The 25,228-nt window shown below is 44.0% G+C and overlaps 1 protein-coding gene across 1 annotated transcript in view; it reads right to left on the reverse strand.

Moving 5' to 3' along the window:
* hs2st1a (heparan sulfate 2-O-sulfotransferase 1a) overlaps positions 1-24,951 on the reverse strand; it is a 33,302-nt gene extending 8,351 nt beyond the window's left edge. Inside the window, exons 1-2 of the mRNA XM_080726094.1 lie at positions 24,448-24,951; positions 690-940 (exon numbers count right to left, since the gene is read on the reverse strand). Of these exons, the coding sequence (XP_080582220.1) occupies positions 690-940; positions 24,448-24,571 (375 nt within the window). The 5' untranslated portion in view covers positions 24,572-24,951. The remainder of the gene's footprint in view (positions 1-689; positions 941-24,447) is intronic.
* Between the last annotated feature and the right edge of the window lie 277 nt (positions 24,952-25,228).

The raw sequence follows: 25,228 nt of genomic DNA on the forward strand, positions 1-25,228 counted from the left end.
CCCCTAACCCCACAAAAACAAACTGACCCTCATAATAACACATTTTGAATCTCCTTTCTTTGCTGTTCTAATATGTCTGCATAGTTTTGGAACTGTGCACGGAGCACCTCTATGCAGGGGCGTCACAAGGGGGGGAAAAGTGGGACTGAGTTACTAGGGCCCAAGGTGGAGGGGCCTTAATAGCAGATATACAAGCTCACAGCACGGCACCGAGTGCCGCACTGTGAGCTTGTAGATCTGCTATTTTTTTAAAGTCGTGAAAATTGTGTGCAAATCTTTGAATATATGTATTTTTTAAGCGAATATTTGTAACTCAAATTTTGCTTCTGGGGGGTCCCTGGAACGAAATGTTTTGAGGTGGGGATCCGTGGGCCAAATACATATCATTTTGGGGGTCCTTGACATGAAAAGGTCTGAGCACCACGTACATAGAAACATAGGTTTTTCAAAAATAGCAGATCTATAAGCTTGCAGGGCGGCACTCGGTGCCATGCTGTGACCTTGTATATCTGCTATTTTTCAATAGTTAAAGTACCCAGGGCCCAGAATTTGGTGCGACACCCCTGCCTCTATGAACTTGATGTGTTAACATAGCGGATTAGTCAATGCAGTCACAACGCTGTAACACGCAATGTGTGAGAGGGTTTACAGAGGGTAATGGAGGTGGCAGTTGTTCCACTGACTCTCACCTGGTCCTGTATGGACATGACAGGGTTGTTCTTGGTGGTGTTGATGTGCAGGACGTGGTAGTGATTCTTCCCGCACAGGTCGTAAGCGATGTTGGTGAAGGAAGTGCTGGCCGTTTTGGGCACACGGTTGTAAATGATCACAACGTCTTCGCTGTCGGACACGGACACCGGGGTGTCCCGCTCCCGCAGCAGCCCATCCTGCGTGTGCCGCTGTTCTATCTCCCGCACCTCGTGCCTGGCAATGGCCCGCTCTGAGAGGAAACAGGGAAAGGAATGGAGAGGAAAACAGGATAAGTTAACTACATGAACCAAATCTGGGCATGTCATAATAGGCGAAGTGGCGAACATTTGGCGAAAACAGGCGCAGATTCTGCAAAAATAGCAGATCTACAAACTCGTAACAAGTTGTGCCGCAACACAACGCATTGTGAGCTTGTAGATCTCTCTCTTAAAGCTGCATTATACAGATGTTTTCCTCAATTAAATTACGTTAAGTGCTTGTACAGAACAAAATGCACCCACTATAGCGTTTCAGTACACAAAGTTGTTTCTCTGCAAAGTTATCTGGTAATGCTGTGATTAAACTATGGTACTTTCTTGCCCTGAAGTTAGATTTTCAGCCAGCTTACTCCCAGGCTGTGTACCGCCCCCAAACAAGCTTCACCAAATGGTTATGTTCAGGTTCATTTCAAAGATCGAGATGGACTTGTTGAGTTTGACATAGGAGAGAGATTAATGGGAAATGGAGTTTTTGGACCAAAAGCTGATTTTAAGCACAGTGTAAGTGATGCTTGTGGCCAACAAGGCTGCTACTGTGCCAAACTTGAAGACTTGTATATGAACGTGAGGCTCAGAACACAAAACAAATCAATGTTTGTGTGGGGTGTTTTCTAAATAGAAATTGACCTGCAATTCTCATGCACAGCAGTGCCCAGAGCAGCACAGAGACCCTGGATTGCTTTTGAAGCAGATGGCGGCAATTAGAATTCTCAAATTCTACCCGACCCTGAATCTGAAAATACAATATTTTTGAGCTGTGCTAAGCTTACTATCAGAACCGCCATAGCTTGTCCGTGTCTGTCCGGACGTTCGTCCGGACGGGTAACGTCTTGGCCATCAGGCCAGTGAGGCACATAGTCACAGTGATGTACAGTGATGTGGACATCAGTTTGATAAGATAACTTGATAAGAGTTTTCAGTAAAAGAAAGGCAGAGAGGGAACAGAGTGGACATGACACCCACCACAGTATGAGAGGCTGATGCATCTGAACTCATGACATATGATTCATAACTAAATCTGGGCTTAGTCATGACTGCTGTAAGCAGCCTGAAAGGGAGACACCACCCGCATTCAGCATCTCTACTACTAATTAACGCCGAGACCCATGGGGTCCTGAGTCAGCATATCTGGGGTCTCACAGCCCATGGTTGGTTCTACAGACTCCCAACTTTTTCACATGGATAGCTCCGATTTTTGCCTACGTTCTTAGCTACTTCCCCTGCCCTTACTGTACTTGCATCATGTACAGTTGTACATAACATTTTTCAGTAGAACCGCCGATCCAACCAATATCTTACAATAAATGCGACAAATCTCTGTGAGTCTGCGTGCGTGTGTGTACCGATATGTACTCTGCGTATCTCGAGAACCGTTCGTCCCACCGGCTTCAGATTCGGCACGCGCGTTCCCCGCCGCGGCGCGGAGTGCAGTGCCCAGCCTTGACCCGACCCGATACGCGGTTTTCCGGAACGGGCGCGAAACGTTCGGAATCTCTGTATGCGGAGCTGATTGTTGACATCAGGCTGTTCCGGAGGAATTGGCGCAATTGCTGACTCATTGTGACATCACTTCATAAAAGGCTCTGACTTCATGTACGCCACATGAGTCAACAAAAAAATCTCTGAGTGTGTATGTATGTACAGTATGTAATCCGCGTATCTCGAGAACCGTTCGTCCCACCGGCTTCAAATTCGGCACAGTGCCCGGCCTCGACCTGACCCGATACGCGATCTTCCAGAACCGGCGCGAAAGGTTCAGATTCTCTGTATGCGCTGATGTCCGCTAGTCAATAACCGAACAACGGGTATGATGGGTATTGCTTAACAACCGGAGGGGCATCATTCCCCACGGGTGGCAAAGCAAGCAGGCTGCGTATTATTGCTCAAGATGAAGACAGACAGATACAGAGATATCCATATATGGGCATAAAATGGACGCAGACAGAAATATATCTCCATATATGGGAATAAATGGACACAGGCAAACAGATAAATCGGGTTTGCGTTAAAGGGTGGGGCATTCATTCCCTATTTACATCGTTCCCTAGTAGGCCGGTCCCCGACTAGATGATTGGCCGCCCGAAGGGCAGAGATCTCCATATATGGGCATAAAAGGGACAAGACAGACAGATACAGAGATCTCCATTTATGGGCATAAAATGGAGCAGACAGACAGTCAGATATCTCCATACTGTCGTTCTGGATATCATTTTATTTTAGTACTATTTCCTTTCTTATTTGTAAATATGTTACAACAAACACTGTCTTATATTACAAAATGACAATAAACCATGACATCTAACAACAAATGCCCATGTGCATTTATACCCAATTGTCCACATGCATCATTCACACTCATTTCTCAAACCAAAACTCCTTACTCACTACATGTACACAGCTATGTGGTACAACATAACTTTAAGGGCTGCGTAGTGGCCCGAATTCTAGATGTGACGGCCACGAAGCAGCCCAAACTTTTTGATTAATTTGTCTGAAGAAAAAAAATATGTAGACAAGTGTGATCCTGCAGTTCTTCAACTAAACAAAGTATGAAAGGACTTTTAAACTGAATCTTATCGTTCTATTGTGAGGAGGTTGTGGAAACTCTAACATAATACTTCCCACTGCGTTCTGCTCTTGAAAGCTGGAAAATATCCACAAGCTTACATAAAACTTGCTAAAATGCTTACACAGGCGGGCCGAGATACTGTACATTTATCCCACTTTGCTATCTGTTTCAACCACTGGTCAGTGGAGCACATTTATCCGCTTTATTGCAGATGAATACAGTGAAGTTGGCTGTAAACCTATCCAGCTTTCAGGTTATACAGAGTGTCTGTAATGCACAAATTATCCATCTAACCAAGTATCAAATGAAAAAAGTAATAAGGTGAGGTGATGAGAGGTTGACAGGTTATGAGTTAGAGGCCAGCAGTTACAATACAGACTCAGGGTTAGTGAACTGTCTTTAAGAGAATGAATAAACTGTTGGGAGGGGGGTAAGCTTCAACGAAACCACAGCCGTGAATCCCATGAATATAGCCTAGGCTGCTTTCCTCTGTTTTTATCCACAGTGTAAAACAGTTTCAAGTTGACTGATGGCAACAATGCCTCCGATCCCTCCATGGGAAGGGTGGTGGTGGTGGAGGGGGGGGGGGGGGGTGGCAACACTGGAGTACCTAATACCCGTGGGATCCCAGAGAGGAGCCAGCCGGCGTCTAAAGCCCTGCTGGCTACAAACACACAGTTACAGCCTTCCTGGCTGAAAAAGGCTGATCTACTGACTGACTGACTGTCTGGCTGACTGGCTGGCAGACTGACTGGCAGGGTTAAAGGCTGCTTTACGGGCTGGCTGAAGGTCTGGCAGCTGCCACTGTGTGGCAATTAAGTTGTCATCGGTGATCCCGCCACCCGTTTCAACATCCCTGCAAACGCAGACCCCTCACAATTTACAATTTAGCAGATGCTCTTAATCCAGAGCGACCCCTCCCTCCTTCTCTTTTCCCCGTCTTCCTCTCAAGCAGCTGTTAATGTAGAACCACTGATCAAAGCTGGGTGTAGGACAGAGGTGCTAATATAGTCAATACCTCCGCACGCTAGTAACTTGTGGACATGGAGTCATGACAGATGGCCGTCAAGCTCAAGACAGAGGGCTGTTGTAATGGAGACGACCTTCCACGCGTCCATCCAAAATAGACATAAGCCAAAAGCAACAGCAGTAAATTAGTGATGCTTGATCTTTACTGCCAACACAGACTACTCGTATGTGTAACTTTATCATTCAGCCCCCTGCTGGCCTTGTGATTTGTGCAGATCAATTCACAAACTGCACCCATAGTCCCATACTGTAACTGGACTTACGGTACTTACTTACCATCAATAGTTAAAGATTACACAGGGAGGTCATGTCATTATTTAGAAGTGTTGTTGGCACTGGGTGAAAAATGGGTTACAAAATTGTGGGATAAAAATTATTAAAAAAAAAAAAAAAAAAAAAAAATAGAAGTGTTGTTAACATAGATTAAAAAAAGAAAAAAAATCAGACCCAGTGAAGTGAAGTGAATGGTGCTAGTTAATTTCATTAAGCGTCCTGCGAAGCTTGGCCAATGTGACCCTGGCCATACAAACAGACACCAATTGACCAATCACAGTCCGGACAGACATGGGACAAACGGACAAGCCAGATGTAGGAGTGGTTAGCACATAGAGTTATAATAAGAATAGAGAGGACACCAGATATCCCCGCCCGTCCACTTGCATTGAGTTGCTCACCCAGCGCATGAGGCGTTTTCACCCCTCCTTCCGGCTAGTAAAACCGTGACGTAGTGGGGCCACTGTGACGCGTTTTGCGTCATAATTTGTGTTCATGGACGCGCTTCATGAACGAGCACTTCCGGTATGAACGCGCGTCAATACAAAGAAGCCTAGACGCGCGTTCATGTGAGTAGACCCAACTGCAGTACCTCAAAACGGCCACCATGTCCATTTGGTTTCAGGGCGCCCCCAGGGTTCTGGGGGCTTGGGTTAGCACCACTCAAAAACCTAGATACCTCATTCGCCGATGTTGTTCATTGGAGTGAGCTGTATCGCAGGGAAGGTGGAAGTGCGAAGGCACGCTGCCACTCAAAGTGACTACTGGCTAATCACAGCATGTCTTTTCCGGGACTTAAATTCAAGTAAAAGGAGCTTTATTGGCATGAGAAAACAAACGTTGTTTACACTGCCAAAGCAAGTGCCTCTGATTGGCCTTACTGGTTATTGAGATACAGTATGTAGGGGACACTCATACTCACACACAGAGATTCCATGCATTTATAGATATGTGAAAAACATTCACACAAAACAAATATGAAAAATGCTTCTTACTTGCAGCATGCACAAGAAATTTGCCACTGTTTGGTCCAATGGCTGCCGGCGAGATTAGCCACGGACACACTGAAAGACACACAGACAGAGTGTATTCTAGACGGCTCACCCCCTCGGAGCGAAGCCGTAGAAAGAAGTGAGATAATAATTCGACACACCATTTCTGAAGTCTGAGATCTTGTAGTGCACAACTCTAGACACTGTCCCCGACCCTGACCCAATGCTGACTGCATAGGCCTGTGACTGGAACTATATTGGGCTATAACTTCAACTGTCAGCTTACTAGCCAAGAGAAAAACTCACTTCCACAGGGCCTGAGGAAGAGGATGCCAATGTAAAATCCACGTTGAATACATACTGTTGAACTTTCTTTCCGTAAGGTTTGCAGCTTATCAGACTTTTCTTTTTTTCCCCCTGTGGTGGGAGGGCAATTGAACAGACCAGGATACCCTTGTCTGCAACAACAATGAGTTCAACTATGCAAAGAGGCCCAGAAACCACTTGTTAAAGACACGGTTTTCGGTGCCAAATTTCCAACAACTTACAAGGAGGGGAGGCAGGCCAGGAGAGGGCTTCCTTCTTTGTTATAGTTGCCCCATTCATAAGGCGCAACTGAACACGCTTGGCACAAACCGCTGTATCAGAGGGCGCCACACTCACTTAAGCTTAGTGCTCCCCTCTGAGGTCATTTAATTAGAGAACAAAGGTTTGAATTACTATGGCCGCTCAGCAGGCCTTCCTTTCATTCCACATTTCCGTTGGTTCTCCCCCTGTCCGTCTCCTTGCATTAAAAGCTAATTATGAACCGTGGAGGCAACACAGGTCTTAAACATTGTGACATGTACAAGCCTATTACTCTGAATTTCATTCAGTGAGAAAGAAGAGTAAAAAAAAAAGAATGGCCATGGTTGAGGTTGCTAGAACATATTTACTGAAGCAATTTCGCGGCTGATTAGACCCGAATACTCCGAATCATCATTCATATTCACCTGCAGATCTGCGAAATGTGACAGGCCGTCATGTATTATGGCTACCTCGTCAGATCTGATGGGATAATAAAAGCGGTGGAAGAAGATGATCCTTTCTCAAAGCAGCTCATAAATCCATCATCAATCCAATTCAGCAGACAAGAGCTTTCTCTCTGCCTCGCAGTAGCCCCACGAACCAAAGCCTGGCATTGGCTGGGTAATAGAGATTGGCTATCGGCGGGAGACTGAGGTGTACGGCTTGTATGGTTCTGCTTGGGTGACGCCGGATTGCAAAATCAATGGAGGATGACAAGGAGGAGATCTAGGTTGCTGCTATATAAAAATCGAGTTAGTTCTGCAGTTATTGCTGCTGGTGGTGTTCCTTTCTCTCTCTATCTAGACTTGGATGCAGGCTGCTGTCACGACATGCCAGGCTTCCAGAGGGACAGTTATGTCACCACTGCAGCACACAATTATCACCTTCCTGAACATTTGGAACGGATAAACAGCACTATGTTTGCAATTCAAAATCTAATTATTCTAATTTCAGTCTGAGGCTGTTTTTTACCAGAGAGTGAATGAACACTGAAAAAACAGCAAACAGTTTGCTGTTTTTCAGTGGCTACCTAATGAGAGAGATTTAGGCCTGAACCTCGAGTCCCCGGTATTGTTATTTGAGTGGTGACAAGGCATTTGAAACGTACCGTACAATCTATTGTGCAGCTTTTCAGCGCTGCTGCTGCGGGCAGTTGTGCGGATGAGTAACAAAATGCCAGATGAACTAGAGCGCTTTCAATAGGTGACTGTACAGGCGCTCTGTACTTTAAAAACAAATCCAACATGACAAAATTCAGGCACTCAAGCACAAGCACACACATCAAGGCAATGTAAAAGCGCATACTGAAATGCATGTGTTACGATACAATGCATACATTCTGAGCTCATTATGCTTTTTCAGTGCGTCTGTGATGACAGAGGGAGCAATAGAAAGTAGAGACAGAGAACACTTTCTCTGTATTTTGGCATAGAATCTGACAGAAAAACCATGAGTTAAACATGTAATCCTTTTTCTTTTTTAAGTGTTCCGTTTAGGACTAATTACTAAAGCTTGGGGAATTTCTTCCCCTGGCTTTGACACACAACTGCTATTGATGCTCCATGAAAGATCTCATTCACTGGTATGTCCTCCACAGTAGTACAGCTCCAGACAGCTGGAGGAGAGGAGTGAGAGGGAAGTGAGGACAAGAAAAGCGAAGACAGAAGAAGAGAGGAGCGAGAGAATACATGCCAAGACAGATGATAAGACAGGACAGGGACCAGGGGAAAGGGCTGTATGAGAGGTAGACTCTGTAGAAAATAGGAGTCGACATCCATCATGGGTCATAACAGTCAGGGAAAGATTCACTTGCTGAGCTAACTCCATAGACTGGACAGATGCTGAGACAGCTGGTGAAAAACAGTAAGCCACCTGAGGCACTTTAGAGTGTCCCCTATTCTCAACCATTTTAACTTCAAGGACCCCCATTTTGATACGCATTAGGCCAAAACCCCCCGTTTGATACTGTTACAAAGGATAAGACATAGCATGAGATCACCACCTAATCTGGCACAACGTCAGCGTGACGTCACAGCATGAAGTCACGTCTTTATTTATACATACCCGACAGAAGGCAGGTGGAAGCAGATACAACTAGATACAAGCAGAGAAATAAATACATTGGAGTAGACAGCCTCCATATATTGTGTATGGGCAGGTCAGCCATAGTCATTGAGGTGGTACGGAATCGCTGACGGACCTACTGACAGGATGTGGCAGTTTACATACTTAACTGCGATCTTCGGTCACAAAAGTTATCCAGCGTTATTCCTACTTGAGCTCCTACATCTGGCTTTGTCTGTTTTTATGTACATACGTATGTATGTATGTCCCACACTTGGCTCAGTGGCCTAGCTTTAGGGGACACTTAATGAAATGAATTGATAGAATGCACCGCTCACTTCACACTTGGGCCGATTTGTATCTCTGGGACTATACTGTACTATACTGTACAATTCTCTGTGTTAATTTATCTCAAAATGGACTGAATGGCCGCATTTGTACGTCCATCATGTACCTGGTGACCCTCTGGAACTCCTTCAAGGACACATGGGATCCCTGAAACTATCAGATTAGCATTTAGTCGAGGTTCAAGGTTAATGTCAGATTTATCACATGCTTAAAATACCGCTCACTGCCGTCGCAACACTGCAGGTAATTCTTGAACTTGGAGGTTTCTCAACAATGTTAACAAAATAACAGTAGTAATAGTAATAATAATACAGTAAAGAATAATCAATAAAGGTTAAGTTGTACATGTATATTTACTAAATCTATAACTCAAAGCTTCAATAAGCACTTAATTAAATCAATTTTCACAATCAATGAGTCACATTAAGCCTAGCATGTTAGAACAAAAGACGTTTGCCACAACAGGATTTTGAACTCTTCCTTTTTCATGCGTGACCAACAGTGTTGGGTATCGTTACATTTTGAAGTAACTCGTTAGTTTAATTTAGTTACTGACTTGAAAAACGAATCCGTTACGTTACTCCGCTACCCAATGACAATTGTAACTTAACGAGCTACCCGTTACCGTTACCGACCATTAAAACCCACTGTGAGAAAGTTTGGTAAACATAAAAAAGAGTGCAGCCTACCGGATTGTTGTGGCTGTCAGCTGTGTGCGTGGCTGTCTGCGTGCAGCTTCAACGTGGATAATGTAATGACGTTGATCTATCCTTTATTCCTTTCACCAAGTAAATCCAAAAATAGTGTGAATCCTTCCACAGCCTTACTCAAGCCCTGCCATGTAAATTAAAGTAAACAAGACACGCAAAAAGTTCTTCTTGACTCGCTAATAGTCAGATGACCGCAAGTAACCCCAAGTTACACCAAATTTCGTAGCCTGTCGTAAACTGTAGAATGACTACGCAACCACCACAGGCTGGCAACACATTTCTGGTTGGTCACATTTTTCCGTGTAAAAATGCGGGCCATGATGCGTGCATGCATGCTTCAGGCTCCTTCTATGAGAGAGAAGAGCTCATTCAGGAAACAGCGCAAATGTGTCAGATGGATTTATTTTTCCTTTGTGGCAACAGAAAAAACAGGGAATTATAGGTCTTAAATACCCAATTAACCGCTATTTTTTGGGAAATGTAACTGGTAACGATCCTACTAAATTGCAGAAGTAACTTGTTAAGTTACTCCGCTACCACCAAACCTAACGGGGCTACGTAACGTCGTTAGTTATAGCGCCGTTACACCCAACACTGGTGACCAATATGTTGACCAGGAGCTTTGTTATGGCCGTTTTGTATTAATGGACACTAGCAGAGTGGAACAAAGGATGTGACATGATGCAGCTACAGCTGTGAATCAGATTCTAACCCGTAGCCGTCGTAGCATTGTGAGCAAAAGGCAGAGGCAGAAGCCACAGAACTGGAAGAAAGCTGCTGGGCCTTTGAGGTCAAGTCCGCACAGAGTAACCCATGATGAGGTTACTGAAGCCCCCCCAAGAAGGATGTTAAAAACAAGGCTGCTTTGTCAGTGAATCCTGACAATGTGATCCCCCGGCACAGAGAAGAGACAAAACATGCCCTTGTGGTCACCGACAGACAACAGGACGCGGACACTTTTAAGAGGTTAAGTGGTTGAGGGCATGGGTCTCATGACCATCATTACTCCACTGAGTGTCATCACAGAGGACAAAGTTAACACCACACCACCTCAGAACTGACCTCTTTGTGATAGTACAGAAACAGCAACTCACGGCCCCAAGCTCAGAGCATATTTGCTGCCTGAGCTCTGTCACAATCCACGAAATAGATGAAACACAAGCTGTTCCATCTAAACTCCAGAGCAGACTAAATATCAAATGCAGCCGCGTGTTGTGGCCCATCAATAATTCTCAATCTAAATGCATGCCGTGTGTCTACATTAATGATAACAGTCCTGCATAGAGGGAGACGCTAATCATCGTGGTTCAACCTGCCATTTCCTCTGCTAATATTCCTATCGGAGATCGAAGCCTTGCAGTTCTGCTGTCTGACAGGTGAGCCAATATCATCTGAGGACAAATGGAAAGGGGGAAAGGGGGGGGGGGGGCATTCCGTGTGCTTTGTCAGAAACAGCCTGTCAGATGAAATTATGGAGCAATTTATACAGATAGCAGAATCGGGTGGCATCATTCCCTGCCTTGTTTAGAGTTGAGGCCGGTCGGACAAGTTGCTGAAGAGGGGGTGGGGGGAATTGATTGGATAGAAGATCTCATCTTGGCACTGGCTTGTCACTGACTAAGCAGTGGGAATTATGCAACATTTTCAGAGGCATTGCTCTTTGGATGGTACATTAGGGAGGGGAAAACGTGTAGCTAACTCATGAGAAGATTCACTTGCTCCTGAGTTAAACCCTCTAAGGTGAAGCTGCTGCATAGACTCGTCAACAGCTGTCCGTCACTAGTGGCCAGTAAAGCTTTTAGCCAAAGCAACAATTTCCCCATAGGTAATATCACAAGTAGTAGTCTGGTGCTCCTTTGCTCCTTTGAAACTGTGAGGAGGATTAACCACAAAATATTCTCTGGCACCCAGGGGTGCCCCACCTGGTAAGAGAGCGCATACCAGTCAGATAAATAGACTATAGTCATTTCCGCAGCTGGCCCAGGTTTGAATTCCACCCGAGGCCAGGCACGTGCACACATACACATCAAAGTGGGCTTGAGCCCCTGCCCTTTTATCTGTTTGTAAAGAGTGCCCTCTCCAGGAATGCAGTTTTTACTATCGTGAAAGAAATGCAAAAGCCCTCTTTCCAAGCCATAAGGCAGCATTCAAGAGAATTGCCTTGTCCAAAGTCTCCTGAACCTGAACGCAGTGTGGTATCACACACCGAAAATAGCCGACCTCCAAGCCCACAACGCGTCGCAGCGTGACGCGTTGTGAGCTTGGAGGTCTGCTATTTTCTAGATTTCCACCAAAAGGCCCTTTTAGAAATGTCAGCCCCTATGCGTCCACTCAGAGAAAATTAAGGTCAGCCAAACTGGTGGAATTGGAATCTCGGTTTTCTACTTTGGATAATTCTCTCCAAAATAACTTTGATGTTAGTACAGCAACTCAGAGGGAGCTAGTTAAGAAAGAAATTAACTCCATTCTCAAGCGCCGCTCAGAATTTCAAATGAAACGCACAAGGCAAAACTACTATTTTAATAGTGCAAGACCCAGTCACTTACTGGCTTTACGTCTTAGATCCAATGAGCATTTTGCTGATATTGTTAGTGTCAAATCAACAACGGGAGCCATGGTTACAGAACCCAAAGAGGTCAATGCCACGTTTCGTGCTTTTTATGATGAGCTCTACACCTCCGAGGTCATTCACGATGATGCAGTATGCAATAATTTTTTATCCAACATACAGTTACCAACCCTTAGCGAGGCGGATGCGGAAGCCTTAGATAGACCGCTCCATCTGGCGGAATTACAGGAAGCTGTGCTCGCAATGCGTAGGGGCAAGTCGCCTGGTTTGGATGGGATACCCCCTGAACTTTATGCCATCTTTTGGGAAGATCTAGGTCAGCTGATGCTAGACATGTTTCGATATGCAATTGAAAGTGGCTCTTTCTCCAGGGATGTGAATGTAGCTATTATATCATTATTGTTGAAGAAGAACAAGGATCCCACAGATTGCGCAAGCTATAGACCGCTTTCACTTTTGAATTCTGATCTAAAAGTTTTTGCTAAGGTGCTTGCGCGTCGCTTGCAGGGTTTTATGACCACCTTAGTACACTGTGATCAGACAGGTTTCATAGGAACTAGACTAGCCTCTGATAATGCTAGACGACTATTGCATATCATCGATAGGGCTAAGGAGCTGAGGACCCCCGCCGCAGTGTTGTCGCTCGATGCGTTGAAGGCATTTGATCGTCTGGAATGGTCTTACCTGTGGGCTGTACTAGATAAAATGGGATTTGGTGCTTCATTCATACATTTTGTTAAAGTACTTTATTCTAATCCGTCAGCGATGGTCCTAACCGGTAAGATCTGTTCGCCGCTATTCACGATTGGCAGATCTTCGAGGCAGGGTTGTCCCCTTAGTCCTCTCCTTTTCGCACTTTCACTCGAACCCTTGGCTCAGACAGTGCGTCAGTCTGCAGATATTACTCCTGTTTCGATTAACAACACACAGCATCGCATTTCCCTATATGCTGACGATATTCTACTGTTCATTGAGAATGCACCACAGTCAATTACTCATGTCCTTCAAATCTTTGATCAGTTCAGTTCCATTTCCGGCTACAAAATTAATTGGACGAAGTCAGCCCTTCTACCTCTAAATGATCAGATGAGATCTGCTATCCTGCCGCCCATAATCCCAGTAGTAAGCCAATTCAAATATCTTGGCATAGATATTTTCCCCTCTCTTCAGGCTATTGTTAAGAACAACTATGGTGACACTCTAAATAAGATTTGTCTTGATTTAGATAGATGGTCATCTTTGCCCAACTCTCTCCAAGCTCGAGTTTCAATCATAAAGATGAATGTTCTTCCTAGGGTTAACTTTGTAAGCTCTATGCTCCCTTTGCCACCACCGCCGCAATATTGGAATAAGCTTCACTCTTCGATATCTAAGTTTGTGTGGAAAGGGAAACGCCCTCGTCTTAAACTTTCTCTATTACAGCGTGCTAGAGATGATGGCGGCCTTTCATTGCCCAACTTTAAATTTTATTATTGGGCCTTCACGCTCCGCCCCCTTTTAAATTGGTTTAACCCAGCAAATAAGGTTTCTTGGAGAGAGCTTGAGGAGAGTTTAGTGCAGCCTGTTGAATTGAGAGATCTTATCTATTCAAACATAACTACACATCAATGCAAAGTTCGCTTTGGACCTATCATTTCTCATTTAGTGGCAGTATGGAGAGCAGCTGAAAAGATGTGTAAGATTGATTGTAAATGGAACTTATTTTCCCCAGTGTTCAATAATCAAAGACTTTTAATCGAGGATCGCCCCATTCGCTTTCCAAGGTGGAGGGCTAAGGGGATTCGTACATTAGGGGACTTATTTGATAGAAATGGTTTACGACCTTTTCGAGATTTGTGTGACATCTTCAATCTGCCTGGAAATACCCTTTTTTTCTACTTCCAACTGAGATTGTCCATGAGGACCTATGGGGTCCCATGGCAAGCTCCCCTTAGATTGCACCCCTTCCATGAGTTTATCTGTGATGGTAACAGAACAAGAGGTTTGGTTTCCACCCTCTATGGTTTTTTATTAGACTGTAGTTATGGGCCCCTATCTGTTGATACTGTTTGGAGGAATGATGTACCAAATTTGGACCCTGACTTTTGTTGGGACACAGTGTGGTCTAACATTAGGCTATCTTCTAGAAATCCAGACCATCAACAAATTCATTTAAATTTTGTTCATCGGACTTATTTAACTCCCCGCAGACTATGTGCTATGAGGATTTTGAATAATCCCAACTGCACTCTCTGCGCCTCAAATAGTATTGGTACCTTCCTTCACATGGTTTGGGAATGCCCAAATGTGTCGTCATTCTGGAATATGGTTGCCTCAAAACTTTCAACTATTTTTAGTATTAATATCATATCTTCTCCTTCTTTATTTTTATTAAATGACGTCTCACAGTTGCAACTAAACAATATACGCAAGCGCATCTTCTTTGCTGGATTAACGGCGGCGAAGAAGATGGTAGCTACGCGGTGGAAACCTCCTCATACGTTAACATTTCGCCAGTGGGCCTTAACCTTTCTAGATATAGTATATTTAGAGCAGTCGATAGCAAGGTTACACGGAGCAAAAGAAGAAAACATTAATATGTGGTCGGACATTGCAGATAAGCTTAAGGCTATGATTCAAGAAATCACTATATAGTGGTAACAGCCTAGCACAGGCATGCACTATTGTACATTCCGTGTTGGTCCGGGGAAAGGGGGTGGGTGGGTTTTCTTTTCCTTTTCTTGTTTTGCTATTGTTTGTGTTTGTCTGTTAATTGCATTTTTCTTTTGATTAATGTTTTACTTTTTCTTGTTCTATTCATATGTATGTCTCTAATTTTATGTTATGGAAAATAAAAATAATTGATAACAAAAAAAAAAAGAAATGTCAGCCCCTGCCTCTCTAACATTCTCTGCACGTCCCTGCCCGAGGCCCTTTGCTGCAAGTCATTACCTTTCACTGTCACAAGCAGAAATTAAAAAAATGATCTAAAACAAAAAACTAATTATGGCATCCAGACAGAAAAGGCTGGTTTAATGATTCAAAATGATATTACCCATAGCCACTATAATAGTAATATAATATTGCAATAAAGTGTTTACAAAACAAAGCAGATCTAGTTGCTTTCTGGCTACAACTATGATTGCTCTTTATCTTCCTCTCTTGCTCACAATGCCAGACAATTAATAATTCATAACATAGGAGTCCAGGGAAAACTCACACTCTATTAGGCAAAGGAGAGGACAGCTATTCATAGGTTTAATGATGAGTGAGATGAGCAGGTTAAGGCCACAGGAGAGTGCTACAAAGATATATCTGTTCCACTATCTTTCAGCATGATAACATTAATGGGGGGACACCAACATCTAGTGTAAGATGTTATATCAGCCCATCTCTCCAGCTTGGGTATCGATGTCCTTTTCATCTCTTTTCATCCCATTACATTTAGCATGATTCCTCCAGGCTATCCATCTATCAAGGCTACAGTGCAGGCTATTGTGCTTGGTGCGAAAGGTAAAGGAGGGAGACTATGTAGAAAAAGCTAGTAGTACATCAATCACATCAGACTTGTAGCAGTAATAATTGATAGCATATAATAATTGAAGCATCGACCCCCAGGAGCAATCAAGTGATGGAATGGGGGTGCAAGTTCCAGCACATCAACATGTCCTTACATGTCTTCATCTCATCTAAGGTGAGTGACTACACTCAAGCAACAACTGTCCCTCACAAGTCCAGAGAAATAAACAGCTCAGCAAAATAAATAGACAGCCTGATGGAGACCGGCAGACAGACAATTGTGGTCCCATCCTCTTTTACAGTACACTTTAAGACATAATAAGACATAATAAGACAGAATAAAGCCATAATAAGAAATAATGTGTTGGTAATTAGAGCTAATATATTTTATTAGACAGAAACAAAGAAAGAATAGCAGAAAGCGAATACATTATCTGGCACCGGCATCGCTGGTAACTGCCGCGGCAGCCACCACCACACGGACGGGCAGTTTACCGCTACGGGACCTGCCGGTCCGTGCGGAGGCCGCCGGTCCTACTGGCGGGACTGCTGGTCCTATCGCCGGCGATGCAGTGCGACTGCTGGTCGAACTAGCGGTCGTGCGGCAGTGTCTGCCGCTGCAGTTCCGCAGGTGACGGTGCCAGAGAATGTATTCGCTCTTTCTACTATTCTGTCTTTGTTTCTGTCTAATAAAATATATTAGCTCTAATTACCAACACATTATTTCTTATTATGGCTTTATTCTGTCTTATTATGTCTTAAAGTGTACTGTAAAAGAGGATGGGACCGGAATGGTCTTACTCCTGATTTATACTGGTTTGCATGCAATTTCTACAAGTTCACAGATCTACAAACTTGTGAGCTTGTAGATCTGCTATTTTCATTGCACAACAGTGCTGCTTTCTTCGGTGAACGGCATTGGATGCAACCAAGTATAAATCAGATTTTACAGTTTAGAGGACAGGATCGAATACAATAGTAAAGCCGACAGGCTTGAGCCGACAGCCCAGCACTGCACAGCACACAGTAAAAAAAAACGTCAGAGTTAAATTAACATTCCGGATTTTGCGGTGTAGATGTGTTATGACCAAAACAAGATAAAAAGGCAGCTCAAAGCCAAATCCAGGACAGTAATAGGACGAATAAAATGTGAGCCGAGGAGTCGGCAGACAGCACAGCTAGACTTGTCTTCCATCCTTTTCTTATCCCTCAATGCCCTGATGAAATTGGTTGTAAAAAATGCTGCGGGTGTTTTTTTCTTTGTGCAGGCTCAAAAGCCACCCTTTTAAATATTTCTGGGTCGGGGGAAGAAAATTAAATTAAAAATGTCTTTATCATTTTCTCCTTGTTTTCTTCCGTTTTATTCCATGTCCATACACTGTGTCTTAATCTCTCTCTTTGTGATACCCACCTTAGCTCTGAAGCTGGGAGCAGATACAGTTACAGGCACCCATCCTATGAGGGTGATAAATCGCAGGGGCATTAGAATATTATTAACCACATTCAACCTGATGTCCCTATTTTAGGTATTTCATTATAGGTGAAATTCTTGGACACCATCCTACAAAAAAAGACAAAAATGTGATAACAATAAATTTACCCCCATTCGTTCCGGATCCAGAATCAATGGGGGTAAATTTACTCGAATCAAATTTTTGTCTTAGGAATGTGACAAAAAACAATTTGTGTTTTCAGATATTTAACCACTTGAACCGTCAATACTTAATAAACTTGACCTTTCACTCTGTAATTAGTACGCTCTTTTTTTCCCCTCTACATCAAACCTCTTTGCTGAAAATAGCCGCGCGAAGCGTTGTGAGCTTGTAGATCTGCTATTTTTGTCTAAAGTTTTCAGAATATGGACGTTAGGGTTCAAGTGGTTAATATAAAAAAGGAGAAAAAAGGTTTCTATCACACAAGGACCCCCTGTAGTAACTCTGAGGATCCCCTAAGGGTCCCGGACCCCCTGTTGAAGACCCTTACGCTACACAAATCCAAGATACTGTTTAGGGCTATTGCATGTGACTAGGAGGAGAGAAGGTGTTGGATAATGAGCATAATATCATTCTGCATTATGACAGACAGAGGTACATCAGTTTCAGTGTACTAGACAGATCACACTGATTTGTTGTTATAAAGGAACAGTAATGGCTAATTAATTAATATAATTTGTCGTACAACTGCAATACGCAGCCTTCTTGGTGTTTAGACAAAGTATAAATTAGGCTTACTCTGACAGAAAAAATAAAGGACCCATAGAAATTGACACCTGCTTTCACACATGCTTAAGGTATATCATTTGTCAAAATGCCCTAGAGTGATAAAGAACTACTGAGGAGAAAGAGAGAATAGCGGCAGCACGGTACATTGTGTGCACGAGAAATTATGAGTGAGAGACAGATAGTGAGATAGAGGGAGGGGGTCGAGCAGAGGAAGTCTTTTCTCAGCACGGGTTCCAATTACATCCAGGGTGTGAAACAGTCCATAACACCCCGATTAGCCAGTCTGTCATCTCGCTGAAGCAACACGCTCTTCGCTGGCTACAGTAGCCACCACACAACACTTCACGGGAACACTTTAGTGCAAGCCAGGGACATAAATACACAACCCAATCAAGGGCTGCCTCTCACAATGCAGCCAGCACCCAGTACGACTATTATCGCACTGTGCTTCCCCGCCTCTCACAACAAATCCGTGCCTGACACCTGCGTTTGTTTCCACGCTGGGCTTCCCTCCATTAGCCACTCAAATGGCGTGTTTCGGAGCGGCGCTGAGTGAGCGAGCACAGGGCCCGCTCTGCCCTGAGCCCTAGGTGCTACACTACAGGCTAGTTACAGTAGCAGATGCCAGTCGACAGACTGACAGCAAATGACTCATGCCCCCCTTCCCTTGTCCTCGGGCAGGGCTAAAAACGGCTTTTGGACTGTCAGAGAGAGTTCAAAGGGAATCTGAGTGCTCTGTATAATGGCAACAATGATAATAAAATAAGAACAACAGTGGAGGTTGCACTTTTCAGAGATGGAAGTGAAAGCTGAAACAAGGTTACAGTACGTCATCATGATCTGTCAACCAATTAGGCATGAGAAAAAAACTGCAGAGCCAAATTTTCTTTTTTTCTTTTAAATAATTTAACCTATTTAGTATGTATTAGTTTGGATACACTCAATTCTGTAAAGAATCTCAATTAACACTAACTAACACAGTCATAGTTCGGCTTCATTCTTGATAAATAGTCCAGCCAGAGAAATTTAGATTCAGCATTAAAATGTAATTTCAAAGACTGAACAAGGCTGGCTACTTAGTGACACAGCATGCGAGATATGCAGCAGTGATCAGAACAGGCCTTGGGCAGCCCAGCGGCTAGCGACTAGCGTCATCCAATGAAAGTCCATGTGGCGAGCCCACAAGGACCAGGAATGCTCGACCAAACGTCCTTTCAAGAGCAAATTCCTGACCAGATCCCCTGGCAGTGGAGAGTGAGGGTGGGCTTGAGGTTGCAAGTGCCTAGCATGACAAGTGAAATCAAATTCAAATCCAACCCCAGGAGCATTGGGCTGTGGCAATGAATGAATGCTTAAAAGACATTCTTGCGTCAGCTCTCCAAACACAGATGCACAATGAGTTCATGCATGGTTCCTTCCTCTGCATTCAACAGGATGTTTTTTCTGTGTTTTTCTCTCTCCCTATCGGCTGCTATAGGCTTATAGGGGAATTGCTGATATATGGAGCCAAATATCACTGATGGGAATTAAAACTTCATTCCATGGATCAGGCAAATCACTAGCGAGCCAAACCATGTTACACAGCTCTCATGCAAAGAGCACTTATGAGACGTCCTTCTGTGGCTCATAGGGCAGAGTAGCGCTCAAGTTGCATGGGCCAAAAGGTGACACTTTAATAAACAACATTTCTATTTACGCAGCTATATACCATAACTTTCCTCTCAAATTACTCTACCACCAGCAGGGCAAACACACTGCCATTATCCTCTCCACACTTCACCTCGAGCTAGACCTGGAAATGAGATGTCAAGTGGACAGGGTTGACCTATTCGGCTAATTAAAACATTTCACTCTACAAAATCCAGTGCAATCACCATAATTACAACGATAACTGTACTAACTATTATTGAATTCCTAATGTTGCAAATAGTCAATTGAATTAGCCTCTATTGTATTAGTTCTTACAGATGTCTTGAAGCCTCACCAAACAATGATCTGATTCCCGAACCACAAGAGGCAAGATAGCCTGCTCCCTAATCAATTTGAATTTGCTTAATAATTGAGAAATGCCAACTTGATGGAAATATTTCCATCATGGCTGAGCCACCTGGGCATACTGTCTATGTATTATGTGATTTGTGTGAAAAAATCAAACCTCGGTTCGAAGTGGAGCGGTGAATCTGAGCAGCTATACCCTGTGTGTGTGTGTGTGTGTGAGTCGCTTTGGATTAAAAGCGTCTGCTAAATGCCTAAACTGTAAACTGTAAACTGTGCCTGTGAGTGAGTGGTGAGTGTGCCTGGCCTGCACAAAACAGCGCCCCTCCTTTAGCTAGTGTGTTGTGTGTGGCCACTCAAGGTATTGCCAGGCTACGGACACGGCCGGCCAGCCAGCCAGCCAGCCAGCCAGCCACCCAGCCACCCACATACCCATGGACATACCTGTCTATTGGGAGCGCTTTCACCGCTCCAAAAACATTTGAAACAACAAGGTAAGCAAGCAGCATTGTACAACTTCCTGAAATTCCTTGAACGGGGGGGTGAACTGACCCCAAACTTGACAGGGAAAGGGGCTATGACCTGCATTTGAACTTCTATATGGAAGAAGCACTTCCTCTTTATTCATCCATCCATCAACTGATCCATCCCTCATCTGCTTGCTCTACAGTTGACCTGTCCAGCAATATTGCAGATGAGCAGCAAAGAGAGAGAATTATCACCAGAACAACAGATTAGGCCTCTGGCAGGATACAGAATTGAGTCACTGCGTGATTGTAATGCAGGAGTGCTCCCCTCTCCAAAACCTTGGGACGACGATTAGCTTGGAAGCAAATCACAGCTTGTCTGCCCTGCAGGAGAGACATCTAACAGGGGGAAGTGATTCAACCTATGTGTCAGGCAATAGGATCCCACACTGTGAGGAGCGTGTAAGAGGGTGTCATTTCAGCCTGCATACAGTTAATCACAAGCAGGTGTAAAATGTATATATGACATGTAGTTAGCTCACTGAAGCATTTTACCTATACCAGGGAAGTCAAATGAGTGATATGGGTTTTCCTATCATCAATAAAACGAGTTTTGGCGTTGTTTTAAACTGACATCCTTATCACAATAGTCCCACAACATGCAACTGTGTGACTACCTGATCCTTAATGTTGTGACGCCATTGTTTTTGTTTCAGAGATTAAAGCCTAATTTATAGTTCATCCCAAGATGGTGTCGCTTACCAAAAATACCAAAAATATATATTTTTTGTATCTGTTATTTTCACCTAGATGACACCATTGTGCAACGCTACTGTAAATTAGGCTAAACTTGGAATCAGGGGGACCTGGTAATTTGCCCATTATGAGGCAAGATCAGGGTTCTGAAAACCTCAGTCAGAACTATTTGACTATGCAGCACATAATTCAAGGCTCCGGTTACACATCTGCTTGGTCCAGCCATCCATCAGAGCATTTTTGCCAAGTCAACAGATTCTCTGTGTGGCGGCCAGTCATGGAAAAGGCAGGCACAGGGCCCTCAGGTTCTGTTTCAGCAATGTGTGTGAGCGTGAGTGTGAGCGTGAGTGTGTGCACTCGCGAGCGAGCATGGGTGTATGTGTTCAGCAGCCCAGGAGAGTTTAGATTTTCACTCAGTGAGTGTAATGTAGCCTATAGCCTAACCCCTTTAGAGCAGCAGTAACCAATGTCATATAGCAATCTGCGCGCCCACATAGGACTCTTGACAGAACAAACTCATCTGTGGCACATTATTTGATTAGGCTGACTGTTCACCATCAAATCGGCACTCTCCCTCGCTTTTTAACTACCAGATACAGTCTCAACCTTGAACCTATGCAACTCACAGCATACACAGTATAACTGTTTGTTTTGAACAAATTAAGTAGCAGTAGTAGTAGAGGTCTGTACAAAGACATAATAATCTACAAAAACAGCATTGCGATCATAACTGCAAGGCCCACAACTTGAATACTAGTTCCTCATTGTTCAGAGTTCTCAATAGATCTCTTATTGAGTTTTCCCATAGCGTCAAATTCTCTGAAGCTTCACGCCTTGCCCACCCATTCAAGTAGTCACTACTTAGTAGTGAGTGCCAGCCAAGGGTCTGACAGCCAAATGACTCATGCCCCCTTCCCAAGCTACTGCCCAGGGTCATCACTCTTTAATGTTTGGTCCCATGACACGATGGTTGGTGCATAGATTTCTCCCTGTACCTTCAGGATATGTGCTCTGCTGTTCCTTCCAACAACAACAAAAAAAGAAAACACTTTGGAGGCAGAGGATAGATAATCCTGCAATGTCCCAGATCTTTATTGGGAGTGTGCACTTCTTGATAGCTGGCACTGAGACCTAAACACAGCACTTTTCAATAGGAAGAAATAATCAGTGTACAGGCAATTTACTGAATTTCCCCCTTGGGATAATAAAGGTATCTATCTATCTAAGAAATAACTTGCTGCAGGGTAGCATTCTCATACATTATGTTATTGAAAAGAACTGTGTTCAGCAAAGATATTCCCCTTTTAATTTCTAGAGTTTACTATAAAATAATTACTCACAGTCCCATCTCTGGCCCGACTTCAGAAATACACATAAACGGCCAGTGGACAACACATCTCTCTGATTTACACCTTTCTCAGGTACTTTACCATTTGCATTACACTGATTGTATGCAATTGTTACAGCACAACATCTGGAGCTGTTTGGCACAGAGAGTGGCAGCTGCATCCCCCGACAAAATGTAGTTGGTTGTTGTGTGTAATGCATGCATTTCCATGTCACACTATACCATATCATTGATTTGGATTTTTCACACAAAACTTAAGAATATCCCCATCTGTTGGGTAAAGATGAATGGGTAGCGATTAGCGAAGTACTGGGAACAGAAGGTCAACGGTTCATGTCCTAGCCTCAGCTATGTGTCGAAGTGTCACTGGGTGGAAACCTTGTATCCATTCATCATAAAAAAAGGAATATAAATTGTGAAAATAGCCGATCAACAAGCACACAACGAGCGAGGCGCTGTGTCCCCCATATATCCATGGTGAAGCTGAAAATTCCCCCGAGGGAATAACAATGGTCTCCCTCCCCTTTCCCTTTATCAATATGACATGACAAGAGTTCCAATCTCCCTAGTTCAGGGGTCTTCAACGTTTTCAGGCCCGTTTCAAGACCCCTTATATTAGTTGAGAGAGAAATGAAGCAGTCACCCCCAACCTTTTCAGAATGTCATTGTTTGTCAGCACAATCATCAGTGTATGTTGGATTCATGTCAATTTGTGTTTTCAGATATTTAACCACTTGAACCGTCAATACTCAATAAACTTGCCCTTTCACTCTGTACTTAGTCTGCACTTTTCCCCCCACTTTTTACACCAAACACCACCTTTGCCGAAAATAGCCGATCTACATGCTCACAACGCATGTACGGTAGATGTGTTGAACTAGATCTGCTATTTTTGGCTAAAGTTCTCAGAATATGAACGCTAGAATTCATGGTTAATATAAAGAAATTAGAAAAAAGGTTTCTATCACACAAAGGAGTGGAGGACCCCCTGTGGTAACTCTGATGACCCCCCAGGGGTCCCGGAGCCCCTGTTGAAGACCCTTGGGATAATAAAGTTATCTATCTATCTATCTATCTATCTATCTATCTATCTTGCCCTAGTTTATCAACATTTCACGACCACAGCAATTCCTGCCATTTTGACAAAATATGACCTCTTGGGGGAAAAGTGAAAAGCTGCTCTCCAGTAACCATATACCACCTCCTAGTGACCTGAATGCACAGGGATGCATGCAGCTGTCACACTGACCCTGTGGACCACCACAATGCTTCACACACTCAACTCAACCAAGAGAAAAACATACATCACACTGGCTTTGTTCCCTTATACCAGCCCTGGAGACAAGCAGTGTGTTGTAACTTGCAGAGTGTTGTGTATGTGTTTTGTATGTGTGTGTATGTATGTATGTATGTATGTACAGTAATGCGTTGTTGTAGCATGCAGTGCATGTGTGTTGTTGATGTGTAATAACAACATGCAGTGTGTGTGTGTGTGTGTGTGTGTGTGTGTGTGTGTGTGTGTGTGTGTGTGTGTGTGTGTGTGTGTGTGTGTGTGCGTGCGTGTTGTTCATGAGTAATAGTATGCAGTGTGTGTTGATGTGTTCACAATAACATGTAGGCTACTAACATACAGTCTTGACATGTAATACATGCAGTGTGTGTTGTTGACATGTAATACATGCAGTGTGTGTTGTTGGTGTGTAATAGCATGCAGTCCAATGTGAGTTATTGGTGTGTAATAGCATGCAGTTCCAGACAGTGTGTTATTGGTGTGTAATAGCATGCAGTGTGTGTTGTTGATGTGTAATAGCATGCAGTGTGTGTGTGTGTGTGTGTGTGTGTGTGTGTGTGTGTGTGTGTGTTGTTGGTGGTGTGTAATAGCATGCAGTGTGTGTTGTTGGTGTGTAATAGCATGCAGTGTGTGTTGTTGGTGTGTAATAGCATGCAGTGTGTGTTGTTGGTGTGTAATAGCATGCAGTGTGTGTTGTTGGTGTGTAATAGCATGCAGTGCCAGACAGTGTGTGTCATTGATGTGTTGTTTAGAAGACACTATAGTTGCAGCCCTCTCTTACCAAGCTTTCCTCGGGACTCTTCCAGCTTCTGGATCTGGTTCTCCAGGAAGAACATGGCCACTGCGAACGCCAGCAGTGCCAGAAGCTGAAACTTGGGTGGCATCATGACTCTAAGCAGCCCCATCAAACAATCCAGCGGGGAATTAAGTCATTCCATGTTTTTGTTGGGGGGTGGGGGGGGAGTGAAAGCACAACGGCGGCGTCGATAAATCACAAAGCGAAGCGGTGCGTGTGCATGGCCCTCTCTCTCTCACAGACAGTGTGATCTCGCTGTGGACTGGTGGTGGAGAGATGTTCCACCGTTACGATCATGAATCGATTAATGCTGACGCAACTCGTTCATGTTCTAGTTAATTATTACTCGACGCGAGAGACAATTAATGTCCTCAGAGATCCGGTGGATTTAGTCTGGGTGAAGGTTCGTCTGTGTGCAGTTGTAAGTCGCTGTAGCGTCGCGTGTGTCCCAGGTCCTCTGTCGCGCTGCTGTCCCGTCCAGTCAGTCAGTGAGTGTTCTCCTCCTCCACCACAGTCCTCCTCACCACGGTCAGCCACACGACCAAGAAGTTATTAGTAGCCTCCTCCAGGCCATTGGTTGGCTCACCAGTCCACCAAACAGACGAGCCTGTTCATTGGTCCGCGGCTGCTGTCTGTTCAGACGGGATTGGACCGTTTATTGACTGACTGTAATGAAGGCTGACGGGAGGTGGCGCTGTGTCGAGTCATTCCTAACATTTAATAGCCTGTCGAAGAAGGGGAAAAACAACGGTGCCCTTTACACAGC

The sequence above is a fragment of the Nannobrachium achirus genome, assembly GCF_963921795.1.
Source record: "Nannobrachium achirus genome assembly, chromosome: 5".
In the NCBI taxonomy this organism is placed as follows: domain Eukaryota; kingdom Metazoa; phylum Chordata; class Actinopteri; order Myctophiformes; family Myctophidae; genus Nannobrachium; species Nannobrachium achirus.